This window comes from Dipodomys merriami, unplaced genomic scaffold, assembly GCF_024711535.1.
Source record: "Dipodomys merriami isolate MVZ:Mamm:240054 unplaced genomic scaffold, mDipMer1.0.p SCAF_156, whole genome shotgun sequence".
NCBI lineage: Eukaryota > Metazoa > Chordata > Mammalia > Rodentia > Heteromyidae > Dipodomys > Dipodomys merriami.
Window position 1 is genome coordinate 1,861,500 of NW_027202893.1, and position 24,648 is coordinate 1,886,147.

Below are 24,648 nucleotides of genomic sequence, written 5' to 3' on the forward strand. Positions count from 1 at the left end.
AGAAGATTCTGTTCATATGTTCATTCATAAAATGTTAATATATAGTGATATTACTTTTCAAATTTTAAGAAACTGAAGCAACTATGCCATTTTCCACATCTACTAAAAAAAATGAGGATTCAAGGTTCTCCACAGTCTTGACACTTTCTGATTGCAGCTATTCAAGTTGGTATATAATAAAATCTTATTTTAAGTTTTGTAATAATTAATGGTATTGAACATCTTTTTATATGCCATTTACATTTTTCTTTGGTGAGATATCAGATCTTTGTAAAATTATTACAAAGATGATGTACAGAGAGGTTACAATTACATAAGTCAGATAAAGAGTACATTTCTTTTTTTCCTTTTTTTTTTTTGAGGGGGGGGTCCAGTCATGGGACCTGAACTCTGGATCTGGGCTCTGTCCCTCAGCTCTTCAGCTCAAGGCTAGCGCTCTACCACTTGAATCACAGCGCCACTTCCAGTTTTTTTCTTTTTGCTTATGTGGTGCTGAGGCCTCATGCATGCAAGGCAAGCGTTCTACCACTGAGCCACCTTCCCAGCCCAAGAGTACATTTCTTTTTGAACAATGTCACCCCCTCCCTTATTCCTTTGCTTTCTCCCAGTTTTTCCCTCCTATCCCCAACCACAAGTTGTATAGCTCATTTCAACAGTGTCTAGTGAGTACCACTGTTGCATTATTTACCTTTGTCCCTCCATTTCTGTGCTCCCTTTTTATTTCTCTCTCTATATATATATATATATACATATGTGTATATGTGTGTGTGTGTGTGTATATATACATATATATATATATATATATATATATATATATATATATTTTTTTTTTTTTTTTTTTTTTTTTTTTTTTTTGGTGGGGCTGGCCTGGGCACTCTCCCTCAGCTCTTCAGCTCAAGGCTAGTGCTCTACCACTTGAGCCACAGCACCACTTCCAGCTTTTTTTCTTTTTTTTATGTGGTGCTGAGGAATCAAACCCAGGGCCTCATGCATGCAAGGCAAGCGCTCTACCACTGAACCACCTTCCCAGCCATATATATATATAAAAAAAAATATATATATATATATATATATATATTTTTTTTTTTTTTTTTTTTTTTTTGGTCCAGTTGTAGGGCCTGAACTCTGGGCCTGGACGCTGTCCCTCAGCTCTTTTTTTTTTTTTTTTTTTTTTTTTTTTTTTTTTTTTTTTTCGCCAGTTGTGGGGCCTGAACTCTGGGCCTGGGCACTGTCCCTCAGCTCTTCAGCTCAAGGCAAGCTGCTCTACCACTTGAGTCACAGGGCCACTTCCGGCCTTTTCTGCTTATGTGGTGCTGAGGAATCGAACCCAGGGCCTCATGCATTGCAAGGCAAGCTCTCTACCACTGAGCCACCTTCCCAGCCCAGTCCCTCAGCTCTTCAGCTCAAGGCTAGCGCTCTACCACTTGAGCCACAGTACTACTTCCAGCTTTTTTCTTTTTTTTATAATTTTTTTTTTTTTTTTTTTTTTTTTTTTTTTTTTTTTTGGTCGGTCATGGGGCTTGAACTCCGGGCTTGGGCACTGTCCCTTGAGCTCTTCAGCTCAAGGCAAGCACTCTACCACTTGAGCCACAGCGCCACTTCCGCTCCAGCTTTTTTCTTTTTGCTTATGTGGTGCTGAGGAATTGAACCCAGGATCTCAGGCATGCAAGGCAAGCGCTCTACCACTGAGCCACCTTCCCAGCCCCCCCAGCCCTATATTTTTTACTTTTAGCTCTATATACATTTAAGCCTCTGAGTTGACTTTTGAGTAAAATGTAAAGTAATATAGATTGTTTTGTTTGTTTTTTTTGGCCTGGGTGGGGCATATGGTTATCTAACTGTTCTATCACTCTATTAAAAAAAAACAAAACTCATTTCCTCCACTGAATTATCTTGGCACCTTTGCTGAAAATTGGTTGACTACAAATGTAAAAACAGACTCTATTTTGTTCTACTGATCTATACATCTCTCCTTAAACTAATACAACTCTGAATAATAGCTTAATAACAGTTTTACAGTAAGTATTGACTCAGGGACTGGGTATCCTCCAACTCTTCATTTTCATTGACTATTTCACATAGTCATAGCATACCTCCTGGCATTTATACTTTACAAGTTCACATGTGTCAACTTAAACTGTTCTGCTGAATGAGTAAATTATAATAACATGCTGAACTGGCCTGATTCTTGGGTTACTATTAGTTACATAAAGTGTCTAAAGGGCTGGGAAGTTGGCTCAGTGGTAGAGTGCTTGCTTTGCATGCCTGAGGCCCTGGGCTCGATTCCCAGCACCACATAAGCAAAAAGAAAAAAAAGCCGGAAGTGGCGCTGTGGCTCAAGTGGTAGAGCACTAGCCTTGAGCTGAAGAGCTGAGGGACAGTGCCCAGGCCCAGAGTTCAGGCCCCACGACCGGATAAAAAAATAAAAAAATAAAAAAAATAAAGTGTCTAAAGATAGTTATATGAGTATAATCAACTAAAAGGAGCACTTTTGATTTATTACCTATATTAAATACAGGAGTTGTGTCTATCTCTGGAATTACACAATTGTGTAACTTCAACACTGGCAAGGGAAAACAGAGGCCTAAGTATTCATGATGTAATAGCTTTAGCTTCTTACCTGCGGCTGGTAGCCAACAGTAGCTACACAACGATGATCCACAAAAGTGAATATCCCTTCAATGTTGTGTCGGGAGATGAATTCTGTTGGCTGACAAACATTACTCATGTCTGTACAGTTGGGAGAACTAGTTACCTAAGAATGAAGAGATAAAAATGAGGCAAAATTATACCATTCTTTACAGATGTTATTTCTGGCCTCTTCATGGACATTTAAATAGACAATGAGACTCTCCAATTTAGAAATTTCTAAGCTTTTACATCTCACCCAGAAGGGAAAATAATGAATCACAATCTGATAGTGCAAGAAGTCTAGCTCTACTATCATAAATGTACTCTATCAAGTTAGTAAAGTTAAAAAAAAAAGAATTGAAGGGGAGCGGGGAGGGGGAGGCTGGGAAGGGATGAGAAGGGGAAACAAAGGAGGAGGCTACAATGCTTGATAAGAAATGTACTCATTATCTTGCCCATGTAATTATAACCCCTATGTACAGTATTTTCACAATAAAAAAATTAAAAAAAAGAATTGACCAAAACCTATCAGCTGTTAGATAGCTATGTTTGTTATTAAGAAAATTATTAGCTGGGTGCTGGTGGCTCACACCTGTAATCCTAGCTACTCAGGAGGCTGAGATCTGAGGATCATGGTTCAAAGCCAGGACAAGGAAAGTCCACCAGAAGTGGCACTGTGGCTCAAGTGGTAGAGTGCTAGCACTGAGCTGAAGAGCTCAAGTCCCACATTTGCCTATATGTGTGTGTGTGTGTGTGTGTGTGTGTGTCTGTGTGTGTGTGTACACACATACACACACACAATTGTTCAAGTGACATAAGCTTATCTACTTAGGAGAAGAATTAAACTGATTCCATTTCTCCATTGTTAAGTCATGCAGCAGTAAAATGAAAAAGATCTTTTCCTCTTTTGCATGTAATTAAATTAATGAGATATAAAAAATTCACGGTAATATAAAAATAAGATAAGGGAAAGTAGGTACAATGGTATATACCTATAGTCCCAGTACTCTGGATGGAGACTGAGCAAAGAAGACATTTGAGCCCAAGAGTTCAAGACCAGCCTATATTATATAGAGACCTCATCTCAATACCACCAACAATAAAAAGTTAGAGGAGGTTGGTGCCAGTGGCTTTCAGGAGGCCAAGATCTGAGGATTATCGTCCAAAGCCAGCCAGGCAAGAAAATCAGTGAGACTCTTGTCTCTAATTAGCCACCAAAAAAGCTAAAAGTGGCTCAAGTCCTAGAACACTAACCTTGAGCAAAATAGCTCAGGGATAGTGCCCAGGCTCTGAGTTCAATCCCAGGATAAGAATAACAACAACAAAAAGAGGTAAATATTTTCCCTTCCCTCTCTCATATACTTGGACTTTTTGCTAAATCCGAGAGTAGAGATATTTGCTTTGAATGGTATATTTCTCCTTGTTTGTTTGTTTGTTTATTTATTATACTTTTTTTTGGTCAGTCGTGGTGCTTGAACTCTGGGCCTGAGCGCTGTCCCTCAGCTCTTCAGCTCAAGGCTAGCCCTCTACCACTTGAGCTACAGTGCCACTTCCTATTTCTCCTTGTCTAGTAAATGCAAGGCCTTGAATTCAAATCCCAGTACAAGGAAGGTAAGAATGAAGAAAGGGAGCAAAGGAGAAAAGGAGGGAGGGAGAGAAAGAATGCTAGAAGGAGAGAAGGAGAAATGGAAGGAGGGAGGAAAAAGAGGGAGAGAGAGAAGATGAGGAGAAAGAAAAGGAAAGGAGGGAATGGAAGGAAGGAATATACTCTCTAAAGGAAATTTATTCTAATTAATAAGGGATATAAATATGGAAAATTCACACTTGCCTGCAATCTGCCAATGGCCACTAAGCAAAACTTGCTCCCCTGGCCAGCCTCTGGGTCATCATCTGGGAGGGAAACACCTTCAAAAAAGTGAAATGAAATGATTTATAGAGATCTTAAACTCCAGTGCCTTCGAAGGTCAGTTGAGTAAGCACTGTAAAGTATAAAGTCCAGTATACAGTAATAAATGAGAGTCCCAGTACTATGGACTATGTAAATAAATTCTCTGTAAACAATTCCATAGAATTTACTACATATAAGTGTGTGTATATGTGTGCGTGCATGCACACATGCGTGCAGTATATTTTACAAATTTCATTTGTAATAAGCTAGAGAGTGTAAGTCTCACCCAAAGTAATCTAAAACACTGTGCTGGTCAAATCAAACAAAAATGGAAGGCAGTCACTCTGTGACCCTATCATAAGCTGAGAACAGTAACTTCTGAAGTAACCAACCAAAAAAAAAAAAAAAAAAAAAAAAATCTACGTATACCAAAGCAGCGGCAGTGACTCATGCCTATAGCCATAATGACTCTGAAGGCTGAGATTTGAGAATCAAGCTTCAGAGCCAACCTGGGCAGGCAACACAAACACACTCTTATCTTTAATTAACCAACAAAAAGCTGAAGTACAAACACGGCTCAAGTGATAATAGTGCCAATTGTGTAAGAAAAAGCCAAGCAAGAGCTCAAGGCCTAGAGTTCAAGCCCAGTACTATTAGCCAAAAGACAAAAAAAAAAAAAAAAAAAAGCAGGGCACTGGCAGCTCACACCTATAATCCTAGCTACCCAGGAGGCTGAGATCTGAGGATCAAGGCTCAAAGCTACCTGGGGCAGAAAAGTCTATGAGACTCTTATCTCCAATAAACCACTCGAAAAAGAAGTGGCAATGTGGCTCGCAGGGACAGCCCCCAGCCCAGAGTTCAAGCCCCACTACTGACCAAAAAAAAAAAAAAAAAAAAAAAAAAAAAAAAAAAAAAGGAAGGAGCAATCTATAGTTATTTATATCCTTTGGAAAACAGAGAAGTCAATGTTTTACATGGAAATAGAACAAGAATTCATTTCCCTATAATTATTTACAGAGTTATCTTCTATTTATCCAGAAGAACTTCCCCCTATCCCCTTCTCAAACAATAGCTGTGAAGAGTGCTGGGCACTTGTCATCCCAGATACATGGAAATCTGAAATTGGAGGACTTTCCTTTGAGGCCAACTCAAACATATTCTCAAGACTTTTTTTCAACCAATAGCTAAATGAGGTGGCATCCCAATTATTATGGAAAGTATAAAATAGAAGGATCAAGGTCTGGGGAACCAAGTACTAAACAGAAGGATTGAAATCTTGCAGATTTGACCCAAGTGTTGTGGATCTGTCTGTGCAGGCTTCCTCTGAACCTTAATCTTCAGATCTAACCCTTCTGAGTAGCTAGGATTATAGGCATAAGAGCCACTAGTACCAGCTCTGACTTCAACTTTTGTTTGACTTCAACTTTAAAAACTACTTTGCTCACAGCTTGATTTCATGTCTTTGGAAAGAAAATCTGTTTTAAAGTTGTTCCTGTCAAGCAGGGTACAGGTGGCTCACGCCTGTAATCCTCGCTACTCAGGAGGCTGAGATCTGGGGATTGTAGTTCAAAGCTAACCCGGGCGGGAAAGTCCATGACACTCTTATTTCCAATTAAACACCAAAAAACAGGAAGTGGTACTGTGGCTCAAGTAGTAGAGTGCTCACCTTGAGCTTAAGAGCTCAGGGCCAGTGCCCAGGCCCAGAGTTCATGCCCCACAACCGACAGAAAAGAAAAAAAAGTTGTTATTATCAGTGCAGGGCACCAGTGGCTCCCACCTAAATTCTAGCTACCCAGGAGGCTAAGATCTGAGGATCCCAGTTCAAAGCCAGCCAAGACAGAAAAAAGTCCGAGAGACTTATCTCCAAATAATCAGCAAAAAAAAAAAAATACCAGAGGCAAAGGTGTGATTCAACTGGTAAAGCATCAGCCTGGGGGAGAAAACCATGCAAAAAAACAAGGGCTTGAGTTCAAGCCCCAGTAACGTGTACACACACACACACACACACACACACACACACACACACACACACACACACACACACACACACACACACACACACACACACACACACACACACACACACTGCACGCACATGCACACATGTACAAAAAGGTGTGGGCTGGGAATGTGGCTTAGTGGTAGAGAGCTTGCCTAGCATGCATGAAGCCCTGTGTTCGATTCCTTAGTACCACATAAACAGAAAAAGCACCGGGGTACCGATGGCTCACACCTATAATCCTAGCTACTCAAGAGGCTGAGATGTGAGGATTGCAGTTCAAAGCCAGTCCTGGCAGGAAAGTCCATGAGACTCTTATCTCCAATTAACAACCAAAAAAACCAGAAGTGGCTCTATGGCTCAAGTGGTAGAGTGATAGCCTTGAGTACAGAGAGATTCAGGGACAGTGTCCTGGCCCTGAGTTCAAGCTCCAGGACTGGCAAAAAAAAAAAAAAAGTGTTAGAATCAAGCCACTTTCCCTTTATCTCTCAATGTCTACATTTCTCAAATTACTTGAATTAAATACCAATGTTTCTTTGCAACAACTACTTAGAACATATTATGTGTATTATGTATTATGTGTATTATGTATTATGTGTACATTTGCATGATTTTAAACATTTAAAAATTATATTGTTGACTCAAATAACACAGTGTCTGACTAGAAAGCACAGGCCTTGAGTTCAAACCCTAGTAATAGTACCAGCCTGAAACAAAAAAAGCTAGGGACAGTGCCAGGCCCTGAGTACAAGCTCTAGGACTGGCACAATCAACCAATAAACTGAAAAGGTCAACAAACAACTACATTCTGTAACATAGCCAACACAAGTCTTTTTTTTTTTTTCCCCTGTGGCAGTCCTTGAGCTTGAACTCAGATCCTGAAACCTATCCCTGAACTTTTTATGCTAAAGGCTAGTGCTCTACCACTTGAGACACAGCTACATTTCCAGCTTTTTGCTCGTTAATTGGAGATAAGAGTCTCAGGGACTTTCTTGCCTGAGCTGGCTTTGAACTGCAACCCTCAAATCTCAGCCTCTGAGTAAAGAGGATTACAGGTGTGAGTCATTGGCACCCAGCAATATTAAATAACTTTTTTTTTTTGGGGGGGGTGGTATTTGTTGATCATGGGGCTTGAACTCTGGGCCTGGGCATTGTCTCTGAGCTCTTCAGCTGAAGGCTAGCACTCTACCACTTGAGCAACAGCACCTCTTCTGGTTTCTTGGTGGTTAATTGGAGATGAGTCTCATGGACTTTCATGCCCAGCTGGCTTTGAACTGTGATTCTCAGATCTCAGCCTCCTCAGTAGCTAGGATTACAGGCGTGAGCCACAGGTGCCCGGCTCTAAATTACTTTTAAATATGAGTAATCTATCCCCTCAACTGAAGAACAGATTGGAAGAAGCCTGATTTATTTATCCAACCTTCTTATAGCTTATACCAAAGGATACATCATATAACAAGTATATAATGAACATTCTGTTAAATAAGTGTGACAACTTTTCTGAACTCTTAGTAATTAAGTAAATGAGAGGAGAAATTCAACTTTCCTACCTGCTGGAGGCCAGGCCTTAATGTAGCCTGTGCAGTGGACCACCACAAAGTGAGGCTCTCCATCCTTCACAGAGCCAAGTCCGTTCCTACAAGTGTTACAGAAGACAGTAGGGACATTCTATAATGTAAATCTTAAAGGTAACTTAAAAGGTAATCTTTAGGCTTTGGGTATTTAGTAAACAGGACAGTCAATGCTTGAACCTTCCCTGCTCAGAAGTGACCACCATATTTTAGCCACTGCCAAAGTAAAACAACACATACTGAAGTGAAGGGCACCAGTAGTTCACACCTATAATTATCACTATTTAGGAGGTTGAGATCAGAAGATTGAGGTTCAGAGCCATCCTATCCTAGGCAGATATATCCCAATTCTTCTTTTTTTTGTTGTTGTTGGTCGTGGGGCTTGAACTCTGGGCTTGGGCGCTGTCCCTGAGCTCTTCAGCTCAAGGCCAGAGCTCTACTGCTTGAGCCACAGCACTATTTCCGGTTTTCTGGTGGTTTATTGGAGATAAGAGTCTCATGGACTTTCCTGCCCGGGCTGGCTTTGAACCGCCTCCTGAGTAGCTAGGATTACAGGCGTGAGCCACTGGCGCCCGGCTCAAAGATTCTTGTATCTCCAACCAGCAAAAATCCAGGGGCTGGGAAGGTGGCTCTGTGGTAGAGTGCTTGCCTTGTATGCATGTGGTGCTGGGTTCGATTCCTGAGCACAACATAAACAGAAAAAGCCAGAAGTGGCACTGTGGCTCAAGTAGTAGAGCACTAGCCTTGAGCTGAAGAGCTGAGGGACAGCACGTATGCCCAGAGTTCAGGCCCCACAAGCAACATACACACAAAAAAAATCCAGAAGTAGAGGTTTGGCTCAAGTGATAGAGTACCCAGGAGTGAGAAAGCCAAGAAAGATCTCAATGTCCTAAGTTTACCCAAAAAACAAAAACAACAAAAAACCTTAAAAACATGCTTAAGCAAGAGGAAAATAGGAAAAAAGTGTATAGCTTCCTTAAATAGAATTAGGAAAACAAAGTTCAAGAAAATACTGCCAGAAAATAAGTAACTGTGATCTGGGTGCTGATGGCTCACTCCTATAATCCTACCTGAGATCTGAGGATTGTGGTTTGAAGCCAGCCTGGGCAGGAAAGTCCATGAAACTAGAAAAACCCAGAAGTTGCACTGTGGCTCAGGTAGTACAGCTCTATTTAGACTTGAGCACAAAGAGGCTCAGGGACAGCACCCAGCTCAGATCAAGCCCCAGGACTAGCCAAAAAAAAAATTAACTGGGAGGAAAGAGAGGATGGGGAGGGGAAGGAAAGGAAATACATAGTAAATTAGGTTACTTTTTTTTTTTTTTTTTTAATCAGTTGTGGGGCTTGAACTACTGGGCCTGGGCACTGCCCCTGAGCTCTGCCCCTGAGCTCAAGGCTAGCACTCTACCACTTGAGCCTGAGCACCACTTCCGGTTTTCTGGTGGTTACTTGGAGATGAGTCTCATGGACTTTCTGGCCCAGGCTGGCTTTGAACCACGATCCTCAGATCTCAGCCTCTACAGTAGCTAGGATTACAGGCATGAGCCACCAGCACCTGGCTGCTTTTTGTTTTTTTGGTTTTTTTTTTTGGTCGGTCGTGGGGCTTGAACTCTGGGCCTGGGCGTTGTCCCTCAGCTCTTCAGCTCAAGGCTAGCGCTCTACCACTTGAGCTATAGCGCCACTTCCGGTTTTCTGGTGGTTTATTGGAGATAGGAGTCTCACAGTCTTTCCTGCCCGGGCTGGCTTTGAACCGTGATCCTCAGATCTCAGCCTCCTGAGTAGCTAGGATTACAGGCGTGAGCCACCAGCGCCCGGCTGCTTTTTGTCTGCAATGTTTAGGACCTTACCTGCATCTGTTCCTCACAAAGCTCAGTCTGTTCATGGTGACTGGATCCACAGTGCTATTACCACATCTGTTAGAACAGAGATTAAAACTAGTAAGGCTGGCAGTACTGGGAGCTCACATCTGTAATCCTAGCTACTTAGGAGGCTGAGATCTGAGGATTAAGGTTCAAAGCCAACTTGGACAGAAAAGTTACCATGAGACTCTTATCTCCTATAAACTATTCAGAAAAGCCAGAAGTGGTGCTGCGGCTCACGTGGTAGAGCATTAGCCTTGAGCACAAAGAGGCTCCAGGCCCTAAGTTCAAGCAAAAAAAAAAACCAACACAAACTAGTATGGCTGTACAATGAGTGAACCTTTCATACTACAACAGCAGACTCTGGATACAGCTAGACACAGAAAACTGCTCAACAATAAAGTATGATAGGGCTGGGAAGGTGGCTCAGTGGTAGAGTGCTTGCCTTGCATGCATGAGGCCCTGGGTTCGATTCCTCAGCACCACATAAGCAAAAAGAAAAAAGCCAGAAGTGGTGCTGTGGCTCATGTGGTAGAGCGCTAGCCTTGAGCTGAAAAGCTGAGGGACAGCGCCCAGGCCCAGAGTTCAGGCCCATGACCGGACCCAAAAAAAAAAAAAAAAGAAAAAGTATGATAAAAGTCAGATTTAGTATTTCTAAAACTTATAACTGACTAGAATTTGAAGTTGCAAATGTTACATATGCTCTTCAAATGCAAAGATTATCTGTTTCACAAGTTGACAGACTATAAAGCTTTATGGGCCAGCCTTTACAACTAGTCAACCCTGACACTGCACCATAAAAGTAGCAAAAAAGCATAACTATGTTCCAATAAAACTTAATTTACAAATAAAAGAGTGGCAGTCTGCTGATTTCTTTCTGCTTTACATTTGCTACATTTCATTACTAGTTATCCCCTTTTTCCTTCTATAGCCATGTCCACATGTCAGGACATCCTTCTAAACCCTACTTTCCTTCTTTTATCTTTAAAATATAAAGACACCATATATGTAAATTCTTATATGGGACAAGCTCTTTTCTAAATATCTTTACATATACTAATTCCTAACTTTCCTTTTTTTTTTTTTTGGTCCATTGAGGGGCTTGAACTCTGGGCCTGGTTGCTGTCCCTGAGGTCTTCAGCTCAAGACAAACACTGTACCACTTGAGCCACAGTGCCACTTCCAATTTTCTGGTGGTTTATTAGAGATAAGAGTGACTTTTGTAACTGAACTGGCTTTGAACCGAGATCCTCAGAACTCAGCCTCCTGAGTAGCTAGGATTACAGGCGTAAGCCACCAGTGCCCGGCTTTCCTAACAAGTTTTTGAGGTCAGTAATTAGTATTACCTCTCAATATTAGATGATAAAATCAAAGCCTAAAGAAGTCATATAATCTGTCCACTGTTTCAGAAAACAATGTCAAAGCTAGAATTCAAATCCACAGAACATTGTGGATTAAAACCAAATTCAGCCAGGTATTGTGACACAACTCTATAGTCTAAAGCTACTCAGGAGGCTGAAGTGAGAAAATCACTTGAGTCCAGGAATTCAAGATCAATCTGAGTACACAAAAACAAAACTCAGCAGTTTGAATTCACAGGCTGTTCTAAACCACTAAGGCATATAATATCAATTTTACATCTTTAATCTTCTAACATCATTTCTACTATGTAACTTGTCAGTATAATGTTTCTATTATACAACCTGAACTCATTTTGTAACACGAAGAAATCCATTTTCTTAAGCCAAATGTGGTGATGCCCAAATGTAATCCCAGAATTCAAGAGGCTGAGGCAACGCTGGGCTAACACCTGTAATCCTAGCTACTCAGGAGGCTGAGTTCTGAGTACTACAGTCTGAAGCTAGCTGAGACAGCAAAGTCCATGAGACTCTTATTTCCAATTCACTACCAAAAAGAGCCCAAAGTAGGTAGAGTGCTAGCCTTGAGTGAAAAAGCTAAGGAAGAACACTGAGGTCCTGAGTTCAAGTCCCAGTACATGTACACGGGTACACATGCATATATACAAAACTGAGAAAGATTCCAAGTTTGAGGCCAGCCTGGGCTACATAGTGAATTTAAGGCTAGCCTGAGTATTATAGGAATATACTATCCCCCAAAAAACAAAAATGGCATTCAAACCATTAAAAACCCCTAAATTAATGCCCAATCCTTTCTGCCTCCCTCCCTTTTTCCCCTCTCCTTTGCTCCCCCAATTCACAATCCAATCCTCTCATTCACCTCATTCGACAAATAAATGATCTTCTTGAGCCCATACACATCCTCATGGAAGACTGTTGACCTTCCTTTTTCACTGTTCCAGTCTTCAGATCCAGGATACGCCCTAAAGAAGGATGGGAAGAACAATCTGGAGTGCATTCTCATGAATAGGGAACAAAAGGAGAAATACTGGAGGCCAAAATAAGTGAGCATCCTACCAATGCCCTCCAACTTCCTTGCATATAGCAGAATAGGCCATGCCAGGAGATGATTTTTTGAAACAAACTATTTCTACTCTCATCTATGAATTTCACTGTAAATTCAAACACAACACTGAAAAAACCTTGTATAAAGGAAGCTAGTGTAAAGAGGCAAGAATACATTCTTAGGTCTGATTCATTTTGTTTTTGTTGTTTTGGGGTTTTGCTGGTACTAGGGCTTGAACTCCAGGGCCTCATACTCCACTCATCTGATTTTCCACTCACAACTGGTGGTCTACTACTTGAACCATAACCCTGATTTTTTGGCTAGTTACTTGGAGATGGAGTCTCAAGCTGGCTTTCAACCATTATCTTCTAGGTCTCAACCTCCTAAAGTATCTAGTATTATAGTAGGGAGCCACCAGTTCCAAGCTCCTGATTGTTTTTACATAAAAACAAATATATAGTTAATACTACATTAATTTTATATGCTACAGAATATACATCTGTCTGAAATCAAAATTGTTTCTCTTTTATTTATAGAAACCAAGGGTATCTTTTGAGGAAAAGGAAGAACTGTAAAAAATGAAATGCATACAAGCACAAAAGAAGTCAGGAATGTTCAGTCCATGAAACTCAATTTATCCCCAATGAACTACCAAAAAAACAGAAGTAGAACTATGTCTCAAGTAGTAGAGTGCCAACTTTATGCAAAAGCTAAGTGACAATGTCCTGACCCTGAATTCAAAAACAAAAGGAAAAAGAAAAAAAAAATGTGAGCCGGACACCAGTGGCTCACGCCTATAATCCTAGCTACTCAGGAAGCAGATATCTGAGGATCACAGTTCAAAGCTGGCCCAGGCAGAAAAATCCTTGAGACTCTTATCTCCAATTAACCACTAGAAAACACGAAGTGGCACAATGGTTCAAGTGGTAGAGTTCTCCCCTTGAGCTGAAGAGCTGAGGGCAGTGCCCAGGCCGAGTTCAAACCCCACAAACAACGTGTGTGTGTGTGTGTGTGTGTGTGTGTGTGTGTGTGTGTGTGTGTGTGTGTGTGTGTGTGTGTGTGTGTGTGTGTGTGTGTGTGTGTGTGTGTGTGTGTGTGTGTGTGTGTGTGTGTGTGTGTGTGTGTGTGTGTGTGTGTGTGTGTGTGTGTGTGTGTGTGTGTGTGTGTGTGTCCGAGTTCAAACCCCACAAACAACGTGTGTGTGTGTGTGTTGCTGCCTAAAACAAAGGATAAACTTGGATAGATTTAAGATGTTAATTAAAGCCTCAGCACTTGAACATTGCTATGCTAAATCATAATTGTAAATCTCACAATGAATTTCAATTTAATGATTTTATTATAACATTAAGATAAACATAAGTTTTATATGAGCATAATCACTAATGAAACCTTTTTATAAGAATGAGCCATAGAAGCTGGGCACCAGTGGCTCATGCCTATAATCCTAGCTACTCAGGAGGCTGAGATCTAAGAATCACAGTTCAAAGCCAGCTGGGGCAGGAAAGTCTATGAGACTTTTAGCTCCAATCAACCACCAGAAAACTGGAAGTGATGCTTGGCTCAAGTGGTAGAGTGCTCACCTTGAGCTGAAGAGCTCAGGGACAGTGCCCAGAGCTCAAGTCCCATGACCGACAAAAAAAAGGAATGAGCCAAAGAGTAGATAATCTGCATAAGTGGGAAATGGAACAACATATAACAAAGGGGCCTATCAGCTGCACTGGATATAGAAGAAAAATAAATAAGCAGCCCAAAGATAGCGATGGGAAGGGAGGAATAAGAAGGAAAGAGGGAACAGCCTACACTAAGCAAAAGGAAAGAAATATAATCATCACCTGATATGGAAGAAATAATTTGTATTGTCAAAGCTCATAGAATTCACAAAATATATAGACTATGATAATGACAATTTGCCTTGTGAAGGTTAAAATGTGTTTGTGACTTTAACTAAGTATCACTATTCCACAATACTGTGAAATATGTGAAATTTATGTAATCCCCTAATCTCAATTTTTAAAAAAAAGTGAGAGAAGGGATGGGTTAGGAGCGATGGGTGACAATGTTGTCAAGCACCTTGTACTCATATACTATTTTTAGAATGGGAACTTCTTTGTACAACTACTTAAAGATATAATAATAAAAAATGTAAAAAAAAAATTGATTATATGCTAAAGCTTTGACAGATCCAACAAACCAATTTAAGAATTTAAATCCTGGGCTGGGAAGGTAGCCTAGTGGTAGAGTGCTTGCCTAGCATGCATGAAGCCCTGGGTTCGATTCCTCAGTACCACATACACAGAAAACGCTGGAAGTGGTGTTGTGGCTCAAGTGGTAGAGTGCTAGCCTTGAGCAAAAGAAGCTCAGGGACAGTGCCCAGGCCCTAAGTTCAAGCCCCACGACTGGCAAAAAAAAAAAAAGAAAAAAGAAAAAAAAGAACTTAAATTCTCTTATACATTAAAAAAAAAAAAAAAGAACTTCCCATTTATTTGTCCTCCACATAGCTCTTACCTGTCAGGGCGTTTTCTGAAGTGGAAAGCTGCTCGCGGAGTTTATCTACATCATCTGGATGCACCTGATCATACAGTGTGCTGCCAAACCATTCAGATTGTGGCTGGTTCAAAACAGGAGTCACTGAATCAGAGACATACACTACCTGACCTGTCTCACATGAGACAATAAACAGAAAGCCATCTGCTGCCTCCAAGATCAGATGTTTCAGTTCCTGGTCAAGGAAAAGAAATGAAAGTTAATAATGAACTCTGAAAAATAATTATTTCTATTAAGCAAGATCTGCTTCAGGACATATATTTCACTTTAAACAACTCCTGGCTCATATCTGATCAATCCACAACCACCATTTTCTACCTTAAATATAATGATTTTCATTATGTCCACAATTTTTCTATCACTATCCACCTCTTCCTCCTATCCATCTCAAGACTCAAAGCAGGAATAAAAAAGATTTCCCACCAACAATAACTGACTTCTTAAACTCATCTTCTTTTTAGGATCTTCTTGACAAATATTTCTCTCTCTCTCTCTCTCTCTCTCTCTCTCTCTCTCTCTCTCTCTCTCTCTCTCTCTCTCTCTCTCCCTCCCTCCCTCCCTCCCTCCCTCCTCCCCCCCTCTCTCTCCAGTCCTAGATCTTGAACTCTGAGCCTGGATACTGTCCCTAAGCTCCTTTTGCTCAAGGCTAGCACTCTACCACTTGAGCCACAGCACCACTTCCAGCTTTTTCCATAATTAATTGGAGATAAGAGTCCCATGGATTTTCCTGGACTTTCCTGCCTCAACTGGCTTTGAACCATGATCCTCAGATCTCAGATCCTCAGATCCCTCAGTAGCTAGGATTACAGGCATGAGCCACTAGCGCCTGACCCTATTTTCTCTCTTTACCTTCAAGCCAATAAAAAAAAAGTTTTTTTCAGTCTTCCCTCAATTTATTCTGAGTATTCAGTGCTAACTGTATACTAAGAATAATGCTATAAATATAATGGGTCTGTTCTCTTGCTTTTAACTTATTTCTCAACTTCCACTATAGTAGATTACTTTTATATATGCTGGTATCAGGGCTTGAATTCAAAGTCTCAAAATGTCCTTCTAGTTGCCAATTCAAGTCCCTTCTCCTAGATCTTTTTTTTTTTTTTTTTTTTTTTTTTTTTGGGTTGGTTGTGGGGCCTGAACTCTGGGCCTGGGCGCTGTCCCTCAGCTCTTCAGCTCAAGGCTAGCACTCTACCACTTGAGTCACAGCACCACTTCCAGCTTTTTCTGCTTATGTGTACTAAGGAATGGAACCCAGGACCTCATGCATGCAAGGCAAGCACTCTACTACTGAACCACCTTCCCAGCCCTCTTTGCCTTTTTTTTTTTTTAATTCAATCTCTACAGAATCTGATCTTGTCTATTCTACCCTTAAATTTTTATTTTCTTATTTTCTTTTACTGTTTTTTGCTTCAAACTCTGCTCCAAACTGCTTTTTCTTTGTTCATTTCTTTCATTAGACATTTCCTAGGTTCAATTCTTTATTCATACCATCCTTCTTCCCAGGAAGTGATACCTACGCCTCCCACCATAAAATGATAATGAAATCTACATTCCTAGATGACTCTTTCAGCAAATATGATTTCTAGGTGTTTGTTAAACATTTCCATGTAAGTATTATACCAACAGCTGAGTAGCAACATTTCAAAACCACAATCATTATATCAATTTCAAAAAAATACAATATTCTATGCACTTCCAGCGTTCTTTTTCTTTTCTTTTTTTTTTTTTTTTTTGGGGGGGTCCTGTCATGGGGCCTGAACTCTGGGCCTGGGCGCTGTCCCTCAGTTCTTCAGCTCAAGGCTAGCGCTCTACCACTTGAGCCACAGCGCCACTTCCGGCTTTTTTTTTTCTGCTTATGTGGTGCTGAGGAATCGAACCCAGGGCCTCATGCATGCGAAGCAAGCACTCTACCACTGAGCCAACTTCCCAGCCCGCGTTCCTTTTCTTGATTAACCACATCCTCCAAAGCTAGGAACCTTAAAATTTTCAACTACTCTCCCTCACACCACAGTGATAACTGTAATCAATTCTATTTCCCAATACCATGTGACTGTCTAAGTTATAATAAAACTAATGAAATGGTCTGTTTCTGCATTCTCTAATCCATCCTTAAAGTGAAACTAATCTTTTTTCTGGTTGTTTATTGCCTAAAAATTAATTATTTTGGGGGATCAACTGAGGGGCTTGAACTCATAGCCTGGGTGCTGTCCTTAAGCTCTGTTGCTCAAAGCTCTACCACTTGAGCTACAGTACCACTTCCTAAAATTTATTCTAATTAAAATTTAGATTATTTTTTATCTTTTCTACCAGTAAATAGTTTACCTTCTTTATATGTCTCACAGCACAAAACACCTGGCTTGCCCACAAAAGATGTATATAACTAGTTTGTTAAACCAACATTTTCATATGTATTGAGAGAAAATTAACTATTACATTTAAGAATCTTTCCCACAAGGCAGAGAAAAATTCCCAGAGAAAATTCAGTAATAACCAAGTTGTGTGGAAAGCAATGCCTTCTTATCATCTTAAAGCAAATAGCCCAAAACTCAAGAGATCATTTCTATGGAACTCTTCCAAGGACAAAGACTGAGCTAATCGCAAAGCAGGCCACACACCTGTGACCTAGGACTGTTTTAACTATGCATAACTTTCTCACATTCTGTCCTCAATTCTCTCTATCAAACCTGAGGCCAATATCTATACCTCTGAAAACAGCTGAAGATGTACTGAAATGCTGTCTTCCAATAGCTGTCATATGATAAATCTCCTTTTCTGCCCTTAAAAAAATATCCAATGGGGCTGGGAAGGTGGCTCAATGGTAGAGCGCTTGCCTTGCATGCCTGAGACCCTGGGTTCGATTCCTCAGCACCACATAAGCAAAAAGAAAAAAGCTGGAAGTAATGCTGTGGCTCAAGTGGTAGAGCGCTAGCCTTGAGCCAAGAGCTGAGGGACAGCACCCAGGCCGAGTTCAGGCCCCACGACTGGTCCCAAAAAATAAATAATAGCTACTCAGGAGGCTGAGATCTGAGGATCAAGGTTCAAAGCCAGCCAGGGCAGGAAACTCCATGAGACTCTTATCTCCAATAAACCACTCAGAAAACCAGAAGTGGGACTGTGGCTCAAGTGGTAGAACACTCGCCTTGAGATGAAGAGCTGAGGGACAACATGCAGGCCCAGAGTTCAAGCCCCATAACGGAGCTGCGGGGGGGGGGGGGGGGGGGGGGAGGCCCAATGACAGCAGAAAATAGAGCTGGATGTGCTGCTGGGCATAAAATGCCTACGTACTAAGTACAAAGACCAGAATTTAAACTCCAGTATTACCAACAAAAATCCCTAGAAACAGATTTCTTCCATCCTTTGTAAAGCCAAGGAAGAAAAGTGATCCATGTACAGAGTTATCTACTCTCTTGAATGTCACTGTTTTCTACCTTTACAGGCTATATTTATGAATTAAGATGTAAAATCCTATTAATTTGCTAAATAGATTCCATAACTCTTTTCTTATTACCCAATGCTTATTCAGCTAAGGACTGAAATTCATTTTTCCATGATCTGCATTTTCCCTGAGTAACTAAATTCTTATTTAAAAAATAAAATCAAAGAAATCAAAAGTTTCACACGATTCGCCCAGAATCTACTCTCTCACAGTTTTAAGTCTGATACCTGATCAGTGAGGAAAGATGGCTTGTAGGATCCATCAGTGGATGTATTTCCAGTTCCCCTCAAGGACTTCATGTGAGAAACTGCCATGCGCAAGATGGTTAACTTGTCTGGTTTTCGAGCCAAGGCACTACAAGTGGGTACCATGTCTGATAGTTCTGTGATGTAAGCTGTCATCTTATTCCGTCGGCGCCGTTCAATCTCACTGTGATTTTCCCTACATGGAAAGAGAGAAAAGATCCATCCAGGTGGTCACATAAGATCATTTGGTCTCAGGGACAGTGAAATGGATACCAAGCGTGCTGCTGAAGAATGCAGTATTTAGTTTAATGATGCTTAAGTCTCAGAAGTTAAAAATAAAGTTTGCCAACCTCATGCAGAGCAGGTATGGAATAGAAACTAACAAGGTAGAAAGACAAAGAGCAAGCAGACACCTCAATTCCCTCTCTCCCTGGCAACTTTACTTCCTATGTAAATTATCATTACCTCAGAACAAAAAAGAAAGGTAGTATTTTTAAGTGTTGAGTTCATTTACTTAAGTTTCTTTGTTTGTTTTTGCTTTTTGTTGGTTGTGGGGCCTGAACTTTGGACCTAGACTCTGTCCCTTAGCTTTTCAGCTCAAGGCTAATGCTTTACCACTAGAGCCACAGCACCACTTCTGGCTTTTTCTGCTTAATGTGGTACTGAGGAATGGAACCCAGGGCTTCATGCATGCAAGGCAAGCACTCTACCACTGAGCCAACTTCCCAGCCAAATTCATTTAAGGAGAAAAAGAATCTTAGCTTGAATGACTCCATGTTTACCAATTAAGTTGTTTGAAGATCAGAAAATTAAATGACCAATTTTTGCCAATTCAAGTATGTTGGTATGTTGCTCAATAGCTGATATAAGAAATTATAGGAGCTGGGTGCTAGTGGCTCACGCCTGTAATCCTAGCTACTCAGGAGGCTGAGATCTGAGAATCGCGGTTCAAAGCCAGCCCGGGCAGGAAAGACCGTGAGACTCCTATCTCCAATAAACCACCAGAAAACCGGAAGTGGTGCTGTTGCTCCAGTGGTAGAGCGCTCGCCTTGAGCTGAAGAGCTGAGGGACAGCGCCCAGGCCCAGAGTTCAAGCCCCATGACCAACAACAACAAAAAAATTATTTATCCTAATTCACAAAATCCTATCTGCTTTAACTAGGTGTGGTGCCAGTACACTGAACTTCTTAAAAGACTGTAGCCAGGCACTGCCAGTGTCTCACTCCTATAATCCTAGCTGCTCAGGAGGATGAGCTCTGAGGATCATGGTTCAAAGCCAGCTTGGGCAGGTAAGTCTGTGAGACTCTTATTTCCAATAAACCACCAGAAAATCAGAGGTGGCGCTGTGGCTCAAGTGGGAGCACTAGCCTTGAGCTGAAGAGCTGAGGGACAGTGCCCAGGCCCAGAGTTCAAGCCCCAGAACTGGAAAAATAAAAAAGAGAGACTGTAAAATAACGTATGGGTTGCCAGTCTAAAACAAAGAGAACTGGAGTTAAGGGTAGAATAGGGAGAAAGAGGGTGCTTTAAAGGCCTGGAGAGATACAATTTAGATCTTACCAGGTTCAGTAGAACACTTCTCTAACAATAACTTGCTCAAAATTGAGACAGAAGGATACCATTTTTGGAGGGGGAGGTAGGGGGAGGTGGGTTGGTCGTGGGGGCTCAACTCTGGGTCTGGGCATTGTCCCTCAGCTCTTCAGCTCAAGGCTAGCACCCTACCACTTGAGTCACAGCGCCACTTCCAGCTTTTTTCTGCTTTATGTTGTGCTGAAGAATCAAACCCATGGCCTCATACATGGGAGGCAAGCACTTTACCACTGAGCCAACTTTCCAGCCCTACCACTTTTTTTATTGTTGTTGTTTTTGTTTATTGTGTTCCTATGGCTTGAATTTAGGACATAGGTGCTTTCCCTGACCTTTTTTGCTCAAGGCTAGCATTCTACCATTTGAGTTACAGCTCCACTTCTGGTTTTGGTGGTCAACTAGAGAAAGGTCACATGGACTTTCTTGCTGAAGCTGGCTTTGAAATGTGATCCTCAAGTCTCAGTCTCCTGAATTGATAGGTGTGAGCCACTCGTGCCTAGCTTTATATTACTATTTTAAGTGGAATAATTCAGTTTTCAAACACGAATTCTGAAAAACCTAGGCTGATCAATATCCTCCATAAGGATTCCTCAAGGAGAAAAACAAACAACATGCTGCATTTCTGCTTCTACTTTTAAACACCTTTGCTTTATCACTTTGCTTCTATTACCACTTAATGATGCTTTCTGAACAGAAATTGTTTAAGGAAAAAAACTCCTAATCTATAAGCTAATCCAGATTTACTTTTAATGAGTAATTATCAGATTGAGGCCAAGTAGTTAAGTGACTTTCCCCAAGGTTCCTCTCATGTACAATGTAATGCTTTCTTCACAGCACCATGTAGAAAAGCCTCTTAAGTATAAAAGCAATAGCAGTGGCATAGGTTGAAATGCATCTAACTGAGTTTGTTGCCCAGCTTGATGGGAAATATGATAAATTAGAGAGGCAAATAATAAAAAAATAGGTGGTTATACCAACAATATATTTCCTACTAAGGCATCATAAACCAGACAGATCAGACAGAAATGTTTGGGGAGATGGAACTACTTCCATGTTATAGACAAAAGTCTCCAAAGAGATTCTTTTTTATTTATTTATTTATTTTTTTTTTGGTACTAGTCCTGGTACCTGAACTGGCCTGGGCTCTGTCCCTGGCTTTTTTTTTTTTTTCCTACCCAGGCAAGCTTCAATCCACAATCCTCAGATCTCAGCCTCCTGAGTGGCTAGTATTACAGGCACCTGGCTCCAAAGAAATTCTTGAGTCTTATTTCCAAATGGTAAAGTCTCATCATGTAGGTCCATATTTAGTTACTTTGCTGAAAACATGGAAAATTCTACTCAAATTTCATGTACTCATCTTTGACAGTAAAGTACAGAAACTTGTTTTTTGGGGGGTTTTGGTGCCAGTCCAGTCCTGAGCTTGACCACATGTCTGGACATCATCCATCCCTGATCTTTTGTGCTCAAGTCTACCACTTGAGCTACAGCTCCACTTGGGGTTTTTTTTCTGGTTAACTGGAGATAAGGATATCACTCACTCTCCTGCCCAAGCTGGCTTTAAACTGCAATTCTGAGCTCTCAGCCTCCTGAGTAGCTAGGATTACGGGCATGGCACACATGTAACCAGCTGAAACCTGATCTTTTGATTAGCCTTGCCAAGACAGTTAAATATGTTCCTGAGAAATCACAAATAAGAACTAAATCCCCAAAGCAACATTAATTCTATTGTGGCATAGTAGTCTATACTATGAATCTACACAGGAAAATAAAAGTGAGTCTTCTAGAGATGTATGGTGTAAATACTGAGGCCTAAATTCTGAGAACAATGGCAAATATAGGTATATTTATATTAGTTTTCTAATAGAATATATTTTCCTGTTAAAGCACTAACACAGCTATATTATTTCTAAATCCTTTTGTTTCTGTGAAACTTGCTGAGAAAAAAAAAAGAAAGGTAAAATAGCAAATTCTTAAATTCCTAAGTAAAGTTCCCTCAACTCACCCACTTTCTGATGGGAGGAAGCCAAAGTTCCTGTTACACCCAAACTTCTAAAAACTCTTGTCCTCTCTTGCCATAGATAAGGAAGAATACAAAGAGAAAGGGGGAAAGATAGAGTAAGAAAAAGGATACAAAAGCAGCAGCATCTGCTTCATCATGCTAAGCAACACTCTTCTCCTACCTGGCAAGTCTCTCTTTATCCGCAGAGCTCTGTTCATCATCCGACCTAAAAACAGAATTAATGAACTAAGCTAAAATTTAAATTAAAAAAGGAAGAAAATGGAAATAGAAAAAGGGGAGAAGGAAAAGGGAAGGGGAGAAGAGATAGGGGAGAAAAGAAAAAAATGAAATGCAGAGAATAGCGAGAAAAATAGAAATATGGGTTGGGATCTTGCCTGCAATTTATAAAGCTATCTGTTTGGATAAAGAAAATTTATTTACAAGACAAAGGTCAAGATAAAAGCAAGGCCAATTATAAATTAATGGGATCTCAATACAAAGCATTTTGTCAATCAATCTCTGTAGGGACCAAGCATATACAGTTTGAACAAGAAACATCAAAGGAATTAAAAACCACCATTCTTAGATACTGCTCTCAATCTGGAAAGAAAATAATATGCACATGGACTATTGTATAATAAAAAAATTAAAGAGTAAAAGTAGTGTTGAATGATCATAATTACAATCCCCTTCTACACACACACACACACACACACACACACACACACACACACACACACACACACACACACACAGACTAACAGACTAACAGACTAACAGACTAACAGAACAGCTTTTAGTAGAGGAATTATAGTAAGTAAAACTAAGAGCTGCCAGGTACGAGTGGCTCTCACCTGTAATCCTAGATACTCAAAGAGATTGTATGAGATATGAAGATGACGGTTTGAAGCCAGCCTGGGCAGGAAAGTCTATGAGACTCTTTTCTCCAAAACATGACTCAGAAAAAGCAAGTAGTGGTCTGGCTCAAGTGGTAAGAGTGTTAACCTTGAGCAAAAGAAGCTCAGGGACATCACACAGGCCCTGAGTTGAAGCCCCAGGACTGGCAAAAGAACCTAAGAGTTAAGTTTAAATGATTAATTTTGATTCCACAGTATAACCAAGGCATAGGTAAATCAACTCCTCTTCCTCCAGAGGAAGATAATCATCATTACATTTTTTTAAAGAAACTGAGATACTGTAAAGAGTGGGTGTGTCAACTTAAAAACAATAAGGTGGCCGGGCACCAGTGGCTCACGCTTGTAATCCTAGCTACTCAGGAGGCTGAGATCTGAGGATCATGACTCAAAGCCAGCCCGGGCAGGAAAGGCCATGAGACTTTACTCTCCCATAAACCACTCAGAAAACCAGAAGTGGCACTGTGGCTCAAGTGGTAGAGCACTAGCCTTGAGCTAAAGAACTGAGGGACAGCGCCCAGCCCAGAGTTCAAGCACCATGACTGACCAAAAAAAAAAAAAAAAGGTGTTAGAGAGTCAGTATATCAGTACTCGTATTTTAGATTGGTAGATAAGTTTCAAATAAAATGTCTAAGTATTACATATTACAGGCTGGAGAGTTTAATTTTCAAAAATGACAATGACAAAAGTGGGCAAAGTGATCCACACCTTCAATACCAGTACTTGGAAGACTAAGACAGAAGGATCATGAGTTTGAGGCTAGCTGTGGCAACATAGTGAGACCCTGTCTCAAAAAAACAAAGCCAAACACAAAAGCAATGATTTTAGCAATAAATGGGAAATTTTCAACAAAATGACCCATAGGAAAAAAAAGACACCCAAACAGTAACAGTGAGAATCATGTAAAACTATGTATATACTCTCATGAGAACAGACAGGGATAACTGAATGATATTAAGTAGTGTAAAATTTCATGTACCTTGTGTTATTACTTCTAGATAGTCTGCTAACAAACTACAAAAGTTTTTTAATTTGAGAAAATTCATACATTTTTAGCTTTTGATGGCCGTCTATTAAACTCTCAAAAGTATGTGAGGTGAACTATGTTAGCAAGTCATAAAAGATTGAACTCCACTGTTTGAAAAAAATTAAATATCTAAAATTCCTAAAAAAAAATTTTTGGTATTGACTTTTAAATTTTTGCTTTTATATCAACTTTATTCTCAAAGCAACAAGTGAGAGTTAACAAACCAACTGCTGTAGGAATCATATTTCTTATTCCATGTACCAAAATCTTGTATCTGAGTTCTAGGTTGCGAAAGAGGATTTATTGTTTGCACCTGTCTGTAAGGCTTTGTTACAAATTAAACAAAGACACACACACACATGTGCTCAAAAAAGTTCATTTTACTACAAGTCCACAACACCTTCTATACTCCAACATTTTTTTTTTGTCGGTGGTGGGGCCTGAACTCTGGGCCTAGGCACTGTCCCTCAGCTCTTCAGCTCAAGGCAAACGCTCTACCACTTGAGCCACAGCGCAAATTCTGGTTTTAAGG

General features: G+C 40.5%; 1 protein-coding gene and 1 non-coding gene across 7 annotated transcripts in view; both read right to left on the bottom strand.

Annotated features, from left to right (window-relative positions):
* Positions 1-24,648, bottom strand: part of LOC138827485 (aryl hydrocarbon receptor nuclear translocator-like) — a 62,324-nt gene that overhangs the window by 9,393 nt on the left and 28,283 nt on the right. For 3 of the 6 annotated variants that reach the window (XM_070023032.1, XM_070023030.1, XM_070023033.1), the window contains exons 5-12: positions 22,357-22,401; positions 18,576-18,789; positions 14,877-15,090; positions 12,186-12,288; positions 9,936-10,001; positions 8,069-8,154; positions 4,460-4,536; positions 2,621-2,755 (exon numbers count right to left, since the gene is read on the bottom strand). In XM_070023032.1, coding sequence (XP_069879133.1) covers positions 2,621-2,755; positions 4,460-4,536; positions 8,069-8,154; positions 9,936-10,001; positions 12,186-12,288; positions 14,877-15,090; positions 18,576-18,789; positions 22,357-22,401 — 940 coding nt within the window. The remainder of the gene's footprint in view (positions 1-2,620; positions 2,756-4,459; positions 4,537-8,068; positions 8,155-9,935; positions 10,002-12,185; positions 12,289-14,876; positions 15,091-18,575; positions 18,790-22,356; positions 22,402-24,648) is intronic. The other 3 variants (XM_070023035.1, XM_070023034.1, XM_070023036.1) reach the window with 2 other exon arrangements.
* On the bottom strand, positions 24,357-24,482 carry LOC138827529 (small nucleolar RNA SNORA40). The gene has a single exon (XR_011372108.1). It is a non-coding gene; the product is annotated as a small nucleolar RNA SNORA40 (small nucleolar RNA).